Below are 9,728 nucleotides of genomic sequence, written 5' to 3' on the forward strand. Positions count from 1 at the left end.
TCGAGGGCTCCACTGTCAATCTTTCCCACGTGGGACCAATGGCGACTGTGCGATATCATTGGCTTAGCTTGAGGGTATCTCTTGATAGGCTGATGCTATTGGCTGGGATTGGCAGGTTCCTTGCAATCTGTAGAAGCCACAGATTGTAATGGTGTGTCGACCTTCGTTTTAGCCCGCACAGGGAAAAAGTTACAAGCTATAGAAACCGAGAAATGATGCACTCTCTAGATTTCTGAACGTCAAAACTTGGCCAGAAACTACAAGATTGTGAGGGGACCAGATAATTATGGATTACAAGGCTTGGATATTCTAATTCCTTGGAGTGTTTGCGATTTAGGAAATCAACGTTTATGAATATCTTTCACCCCTGTGGATAAAGACACGAGGACAAAGGTAGGGATGCACGCTCGATTTAGACAGAAACGGTGCAGTGTTTCTTAACTTCATAACATGATTATAACCGCTGTAAGTCACCTTATCCTTTGTGCGGGGACTTGATGGAATCACAAGACTTTAAGCTTTCTAATGATGTGCGGCATGACCGTGTTGGTGACGATTTAATGCTTGCAATTCATAAAAAACAATTCATGAAAACACATTGTGGAAAAACTCGTACCGTTTGGGGAACCGTGCTCTCAGAGAATTAACATATTTAAGAAATAAACAATGAAAAACCATTACAAACAATACACTGAGACAAAGAACGCAACACAGGGCCTACAAAAAAGAAAAAAAAAGAAACAATAATTAAACAGAGGAAAGACACGAGGGAGGGATACAAAACAACACACAGAAACAGACACACACAGACAGATACAAGACAAGAGACCAAACACCTGTACAAGTTAGAGGTCCGGGCTATAGCCTAGTGCTCACAGAGTCAGCAGTGCACCACCATGTGTCCAGAGTCTTCCCTGGGGCACCATAAATCCGCGCCGTGGACAGTTCCAAATAAACCACATCTAAATTGGAGAGGGTCCACGTGTGGATAGAAAGGTCGTGAGGTGGTTGCCAACGGGTCCCTATCATCCTCTTAGCAGCTGTAAGTCCAGCCAATACAGCATGTTTCAGAGTCCCAGAGAGCTGGAAGGCTGACGGGTCATTCAGAGTCAAGCCCTTAACAGTAACGGGTAGATATGCGTCCTGTGCTTTTATTGGGCAGAAAGTGCATAAAGGGATTGTAGCAATGTTTTAATAGTAATGTAAATCCTGCAATTCTATTTATGAATAGATTGTCCTAAATACATAATTGTAGCTGAATATATGTGTTTATCAAATGGATTTGGTGTCTTGCAAAAAGTCCTGACAGCAGAAACGCGCATAACTATATTTTTGGAGGGAAAGATGTGTTACTTTTGATCTTGTCACAGTGAAGGAAAGAGTTAACTATGCCAGCAGTGTTTTCTTAACATTAGGGAAGCTGCCTTCTCCAGCAGTCTCCCCCCCGCCAAGGTTTTCATCGCAGATACAGGCTAACACTGGTGGGAGCATGTTAGCAATTAAAACACAAGCCAACAGCAAAAGGAAATCCAGTGACCTTTGGGAACTCTGCAGGACAGGGGATATTTTTATACTTCATTTAATGTCCAAAATGGGTTAAGGGGATATTGAAATGCAGACATAGACGCCTCATACATTTGAGGCCCTGTCTTTTGCCTGGCGCTGCTGGCGCTGCAGCCCTACACAAGTGTTTTTGCTAGCCATCAAATGATCAATGTGGGACAACCATCACATGATCAATATGGGACAACATCACATGAGCAATATGGGATAAGCTACATAGAGCTCATGTACCACCTGATAGCAACATATCGAGCTATGATAAGAAAACAATGACGCTATCAACACACTGTCATGACGATGCCGATGCAAATTGTCTTTTATTGTCCCTCCAGCACCGCTGCAAGATTCTTTTTTTTTTTTTGAGACGTCTCGTTGTTTGAGCGTCTTCTATTGACTCCGCAGGATGTCCCACGGCCTGTTCTAACCTTTGTTGACTGTGTCCTTTGCGAGTTCCCGATAAATTAAATTCAAAAGGTCTCTCGTCTCCTTATCCGTCCACTTCCTTCTGTCTTTGACGCCCGCCATGTGTGCAGACAGAGGAAATAGTGGGCGGAATTAACTAAAACTTTGTTTTGTGGCGGTTTGCAACCATAAAAAGACCTAAAACGTCACAATCACAATTAATTATTTATTCGGCAAACAACATTTCCATCAGTGTTTATCACATGAATTGTATATCGATTAAGATAAAACACGAAAAGACCAAATCTTTTTCCTTTGAGTTGATATTCATGAAATTCCATCAAATATTACCGTTTCCATTTGGCATTTTTCATGCAACATCACTTTATTTGGATAATATCGTGTTGATGGAAACATAGCAGTTATTATTTTAAAAAATAATTAGTGAAATGCGCCTATGGCTTATGCACAGCCTGCGCACACTCATCACGCTTGTTGATTAATGCAGAGAAACAGACCTATATTTCATGAATTTCATCCAGCACAGTTCAAATCTCAATTGTCTGCATGCATATTAGACTTCATGTTGGTTGCTAAATTTTGCATCACAGGTTGGTGAGGAGTGGCAAATTAATCCATACGCTTTAAATAATTAAAGGGAACCTTGTAGTCTTTCACATTAAAGTGGAAGTTCGTCTGATTGCTGTTGTTCTTAATCTTGTTATTTCCATATGAATGCCTTGAAGGCTGCATGGAAGGAAAAAAAGCGTGTTCAACTGACCGTGAAAATGAGTACACATTTACATCCACACACTAATATGCAACTAATTAAGCTACATCCATCCCTCTGTTCTCCTCACCTTCAGATATACATACATACATACATATACACACACACACACACACACACACACACACAGTAAGGTGTCAGTCCTCTAGCAGCCACAGTCTGCATTGAAACATTCTATTTAAATGCAGAATACCAAGAGAAAAAAGCAGAGGGTGCCAGTTTGTTTGCTGTAACTGCCAGCCAACCTTGATTTCAAAGCAGTCTGTTAAAGTGAACTTTCACATTAAAATAGAATGGGGTATTAAAAAACAGAAACCCATAGTCATTGCCAGTGGCTCTTTTAGCAGAAATCACTCCCTGAGCATCGCATATTTGACTTTCTTTCCGCTGGTCTGCAGCTCTGGGGCAAATGTTGCTTCTCATCATGACTGGCTGAGCAGTCCAATATCAAGGGGATTTAGGGTGAATTTTCCCTTAAGGATAATACCAGATTATTATGACGTTGGTCTAATTTGGTCTTTTTAGCCATCCTCCTTATTGGTAAAGAAAACCTTGTATTAGCTAAATTAAGTGTTGATATTTGGGAATGTGGTGTCATTACTAACAAGAACGTTTAAAGAAAACTCCACTCAGTCAGGTGATTAGGTTAGAAACAAATCTCTAAGTTACACAAATGAATGAAAACAAATATGTCAAACATTCATATCCACAGTCTACAGACCCGATCCTGCTAAACTTTCAACTTATCTTATGTTCATGGTTCAACTTGCTGTAGGTTCACTTTGAGAGATTTTTATGAACCTTTCAGTTGCGCTCCTTTCTGTTTGGTTTTATTACCTTTAAGTTTTTTAGCCAGGTTTTTCAACCTGAGCCTCATGGATATCCAGAACTGCCCTCCCAGGCCTGGCTTTAGGAGGATTCTGGTTTTCCTTAATCAGAACGAAGTGGTAATGTGGTGAGTCTTTAATTAGGGGTCTGGAGTTGAAACTCCCAATATCATTCAACAAACTGCTAAGTCTAAAAAAGAATGAGATCACGCATACAAGTAACTTTGACTACTTCCCTTTGCATGGTGGGTGGGGTCACCTTCAGACGTCCAGAAGGATCTGGGTCTAGGAATAGAACTAGTGATGGCCAAATGAAGCTTCATGAAACAGTGCATTCATTTTCTGAGCCCACTGGATGGCGCTCTCTGTTTAAAAGGTTTAGAATACCCTGAATTGCAATGCCTTAGGCCTTTCTCTTAAAACCAAGAGTGCCATCTAGTGGGCTCAGCTTTGTTCAAAAAGCATCATTTTGCCGTCACTAAGTAGAACCACTTTTTTTCATCATTTTTGGGGTATTATAAGCCTTTATTTTTATAGGACAGAAGAAGACTCAAAACAGGACAGAGATAAGGAATGACATGCAGCAGGTCAAAGTTTAACCCTGGCCAGCTGCGGCCTCTTTATATGAGCGACAGCTCCACCAACTGTGCTTTGCGGGCGCCCGTAGAACCACTATGTCATCGAAAAAGAACCAGTTGAGGAGACCTACTGGAGGTACTCTAGGCATGTCCAACTGGGAGGAGAACCCCGCAGAAGACCTAGCCTGGAAATCCAGACCCAAATCCGAAAGATTAGGGGCCGGCATCAAGTTATGAAAGTCTCCGATCTCGAGGGGTGGCACCAAGCGTGCGTTTGAAATTTTCACCGAACGCAATTGTGATTCCGAAGTGATTGGTGCCGCTTGACTCTGGCCCCACGTGTTTCAGATACACCAATGTGATTGGTGCAGCTCGGCTACAAGAACATTGTTAATTAGCAGCATTGCTTGACGTGAGAACTCTGGATTTCCAGGGTAGAGAAGACCCAGATGGAGGTATTAAGTATTTGATGCAGAAATGGATGCCAGAATGGGTTATATAATCTGTATAAACTGTTACAACTAGTCTTACCACTCATTGTTCCTTGCTTCATCAAACTTTATTTAAGCAATGTTGTCATTTCCATATCTCTGATGGTGCAAAAGAGAAAAAGCTAAAACTAGTCATAGTAAATTGAATGATCCTTAAATCCTGAAATCCACTCAAAGCATGCAGTCTATAACTTTCTTTTCGTGTGGTGCACATACATCAAGGATGCATAGGCAATTTGTGTGTCACTGTGGAAGAGTGTGTTCCTGCGCCTAAATCCGCACAGTGCCTTACTGTATGCTTGGATTTATGCACCCATGAAGAGTGTGTGTGTTTGTGTGTGTGTTCGCTCACGTCACCCATGAGGAACAGCCTAAGGGAGGCTAACACACTGTTACAGAGCGAGGCAATGAGCCAGGATCACTGTTGGGATCCACAGGGAAATAACATGTAAAGAGCTTCCTGTCAGTGTGGGGGCGAGCCCAGGGAAATAAACCAGGATTGGTGTGGACCTCTGCCGTCTCTCTGATGTTAATTCACCATGCTGGGCTAATAGACACATTCACAAACATATATGCTACTATATCCTACTCTGTTTCTTCATCATATAGCACAAAATACATACATAACATTTAAATACCACACCATCAATAAAAACTTAATCTTACTCTGCACATGTATGCATTCACACACTCACACACTCTCACACACACACACACACACACACACACACTCCCCATGGTTTAAACACACTGGAGACACAGTGTAATTCATATGCAGATACAATGACTAACGCACATTCTTCCTGCAATCTCACTCTCTAGAAAACACACTTCTCTCCTGGGGCCAACTAGTCAAGCAATGACATTTGCCTTTGTAGTGTGATTGCCTCCATTGCCACACATTGAACACCAATAGAACTGTTGCGTATAATTCCCCTGTTCTTTAATACTTGGCAGTGATATTAGATGGAGCTGTCCCACAATGAATCAGTGGTTGGGCTGCAGGATCAAATGACACCATTTCAAAAGGTTCTGATTTCTTTCTCTTGCAATGCACATTATGTGCTACTGGGTAGATTTGTTCCAACTTTTAAACTGGAGCAGATCATGACATGATTGTGAAATGGAGGGTGTGGGTACATGATTCCTCCTTGTGAAATAAATCTCCGGCTACATATAATGCCCATGTCCACAGCTGTTTTTGCCTGACAGTGCAGAATGTAAACTGGTTTGTTTAGCGGATGATGCTGATTTTGTGTAACACACGCTGCAGGGCAATAGATTGGTGGAAACGAGTGAATAAAGAGAGCTAGGATGGTCAATGATGCGTAATCCGATTACAAAAAATAACTATAATCAGCCCAGATAAGTTCTGAAAAATGTGATTAAATTTCAAGAATTACTTGTTTTCATTTTCTTCTACCTTCTTCTTCAAAATATTGCAGTTCTAAAATAAAATAAAAAATCACAATACCAATTGTAAATGCTTGTAGTTTATATTTGTTTGTATTCATTTGTATTTTCATTGTAAATGGAAAATTAACATTTTGAGTCCTCTTGTGCTGCACAAACATCCACACACAGTACACCTGTAGTTTGTGCTAGTACTGTTTTTGCAAGGATATGCTAAATATGCTAAATTCATGTTTATTTTCACTGAAAAGGTTTTTTGATGTTTGAAGAGAAAAGAATGTTGTGACAAATGTAACTGCATCAATTTCTTTAGTATAATGTCAATATTTTCAATGTTTGATTTTGAATAATATAAAAGTATTCAGATTGCATTATACATACAGCTTTGATTCTGAATGCTGCATTGCTGGTTGTGAGGATGTGAACATGTGCTTTCAGAGTGAGACATTTCATTCTATATTGTCCCTCTATTTCATAGATCATATAATCCTCCCTTCTCTTCTCCTCTCCCTTGCAGATAACAGCTTTTGATGAGCTCCAGGCTGACTTCAAAGTGCCGATCGATCAGGGCAATCCACTCCATGCGGTAGGTTAACTCTCCCTACTCATTTGAATTTAAACCAAACATTTCTTTAAATTATCCTTTATGGGTGGATGGCAAAATTTGAATAAATGTGCTAAGTGAAACACTTTTATTAGTTTATTATTTAGTTTTTGCCCAGCACTCAGACACTGCAAATTAGCACCAATAAAAAGGGAACTTTTCTTGAGTCTAATATCTGACACAAGACTATGTAATACAGATGATTAGCTGTGACAGGGGGTGTGGCTAAAGCATAGGCGGTGGATGGAACCATGACCAATGAAAAAGGAACTCTCTACTGACCCCTCACACAAGGGTCTACCTTAACTGGCTTGAACGTTATGAAAGGTGGGTGGCCTGATCAAGTTGGTGTGGTTAAATTAAAGGAGCCGACTCATGTAGCCCACATGTTATAATATCGTAATTACAAACCGCCTTTTTTAGGGGCTTAACATACTCACAAACCCACCAAAATTGGCAGTGGCATCAAGCCTGGTGAAAAATATGTATTATAAGGGTTTCAGGAATAGGTGTAAAAAAATGTCACTAGTGCCCCCTACAAAATTTAAAGAATTGAGCCGCTGCAGTACGTTTAACGTAGACCCACAAAACGTGGTACACATATGTAGCACGGCTACAAAAACTCTCATTGGAGCCATACCCTCCAGTGGAAGTCCTGGCTTAAATTGAAAGTTCAACATTGGGATCATTCTGACCATTTCCACATGTCATACTTTAATAAACTCCTCCTAAAGATTTCATTCCATCAACTTTAAATTGGGGGGGGTGCAATTTAAGGGTCCATTGCCTAATCAGCTCAAACATTTTCAGGATTCATAAGTGTCCAACCCTGAGGACATCTGGAGACAGATGTTTATTCAAAGTCATAGTGTCCGCTAATGGTAATAGGAAGTAGACCTAAATGCCAAGTTGCTATACATTAATGAACTCCTCTTAAAAAGAAAACTGTTTTAACCCAATCGTACATTTTCCAATGTGGATGAAATTTGTCAAGATTGACAAGGGTCCAGGCCTGAAAACATCCACAGGCCAATATTGACTTTTGGTCGACAGGAACTCAGCCTTATATGACAAACATCATCCGATTTAAACGAAACTTAGTATTTGTGGTCTACATGCAACAATTAGCCGCCCTGTATACTTTAATGCTGCTCGCAGCTTTACTTACATTTTTGTTTACTTGAGTTCTTACTTTTGATACTTTAACTTCACTGTGCATACTTCTGCATTTGTAAATTATTTATTGGATTATAAATGAAACACTTTAACTTGTATTACTGTATTGTATTATTTCTTTTACTTGAGTACCAATACAGTGTGCAAGGACCATTATTGTTGCCGTTATAGGTGCCAAAAGCTAACAGTGTTCGCTGCGGTTTATCCCCACTGTTATTTAAAGGCTTTTTCAGACTAATGCAGGAATTTAGGCTTTTAGTTGTTATGTTTATCCAGTCTGCTATGTCAATGGGAACATTTAGTTTTTGGCTTACTGAATTAGCAATAGTCAATTCACAGGTTATTACACCGGATTATACACATATATCCTCGACTGTTCTAGGCCGTCTGTTAAACAAATTGGACGTGCAGAGAATATTAAGTAAATGCTGTGCTTTAAACTGTGTCAGATCAGCATTAATTAATTTTATACATAGCAAAGTACCTTCCACTACTTTCTCACAGTGAAGAAACAGTCAATTATGTTCTCCTTCATCACTCCTAAAATTGACACAGCGGTAATCAGGAGAAGTTGTGGAGACAAACGACATAAGTGTTGGCCAGCATGGGAAAGCTGCCCTCTGTGAAGTTTTTGTAGGATTTGTTCCAGCCCTCCAAATCACTTTCCCTTGAGTCTTTTGGGCTTTTACTAACACAGGTGGCCCTTAATAATGCATGTTGCCGTGCAGCAGTTAGTTTGGAGGTGACTTTCACTTAGGAGCTCTAGTCTGTATAGCTTCTTTGGAGTGTTGACTTCCATAAATGAGCAATAAAGAAAAAAGGAAAGGTTAGAGGAGACAATTGATGAAAAACATTGCAAACTAGGTGAAATAGGAGAGTTGAAGATGGAGACAGACATACAGAGGGAGAGATGAGTGACTGACCATTTCTTAAGAGGCACATGAAAATATTTTTATAGCTTGAAAGGCATTTTCCAGACTCTGAAAACTGTGAATTAGACAAAATTTCCCCACTCAGTACCACTTTCATATTTTGTCATATTTGCATGTCATTATGCAATGCAGAATGTATCAAAGAATACAGCAGAGGCATGGGTACAAAAGGTTCCATCTAATTTCCTATCTTCTCTCACACTCCCATGTTTCCCATCCTTCCCCTTCTGCCCTCTGCTTCCCATATAAAATGCTTCACTACTGCCCAATTCCAGATACAAATGTAGACCTAAAATGCATGATTTATTTCTCAAAGACATTGATTAAATATATTCTCAAAGTTGTAGCTTCTCTATAAGATTCTTTGACAGGATCAAGTAAATGTCTTAGTTTTCAAATGGGTTCCCAGAAGCCCTTGGAAACCCAAGACAGTTTTTAAGTTTAGAAAAATTATAATCATGAATAGAAATATGTTTTTAAAACAGTATGAAATTCATATCTTTTATAAACAAATGAGGTTTCAGAGTTTAACAGAAATTGCAATTGCATGAAAGCATAAGGAGATCCTCAAGATTAAATGATTGGTTATTATTAAAGATTGCTTTGGGCGCCAGGGATGCTCACCCGGTAAAGCAGGCACCCATATATACTTTAGATGTTTAATCCTCAAAAGACAAGCCACGGTTTTGACTCCGCATTGAGGCCCTTTGCTGCATGTCATTCCCCCTCTGACTCCCCTTTCATGTCTTCAGATGTCTTATATATATATACACTCACCGGCCACTTTATTAGGTACCCCATGCTAGTAACGGGTTGGACCCCCTTTTGCCTTCAGAACTGCCTTAATTCTTCATGGCATAGATTCAACAAGGTGTTGGAAGCATTCCTCAGGGAGTTTGGTCCATATTGACATGATGGCATCACACAGTTGCCGCAGATTTGTCGGCTGCAC

At 40.0% G+C, this 9,728-nt stretch overlaps 1 protein-coding gene across 3 annotated transcripts in view; it reads left to right on the forward strand.

The window, feature by feature from the left end:
- Positions 1–9,728, forward strand: part of cnih3 (cornichon family AMPA receptor auxiliary protein 3) — a 107,851-nt gene that overhangs the window by 20,015 nt on the left and 78,108 nt on the right. For all 3 annotated transcript variants that reach the window (XM_034899833.1, XM_034899835.1, XM_034899836.1), the window contains exon 2: positions 6,582–6,650. In XM_034899833.1, the coding sequence (XP_034755724.1) occupies positions 6,582–6,650 (69 nt within the window). The remainder of the gene's footprint in view (positions 1–6,581; positions 6,651–9,728) is intronic.

This window comes from Etheostoma cragini, chromosome 18 (genome assembly GCF_013103735.1).
Source record: "Etheostoma cragini isolate CJK2018 chromosome 18, CSU_Ecrag_1.0, whole genome shotgun sequence".
NCBI lineage: Eukaryota > Metazoa > Chordata > Actinopteri > Perciformes > Percidae > Etheostoma > Etheostoma cragini.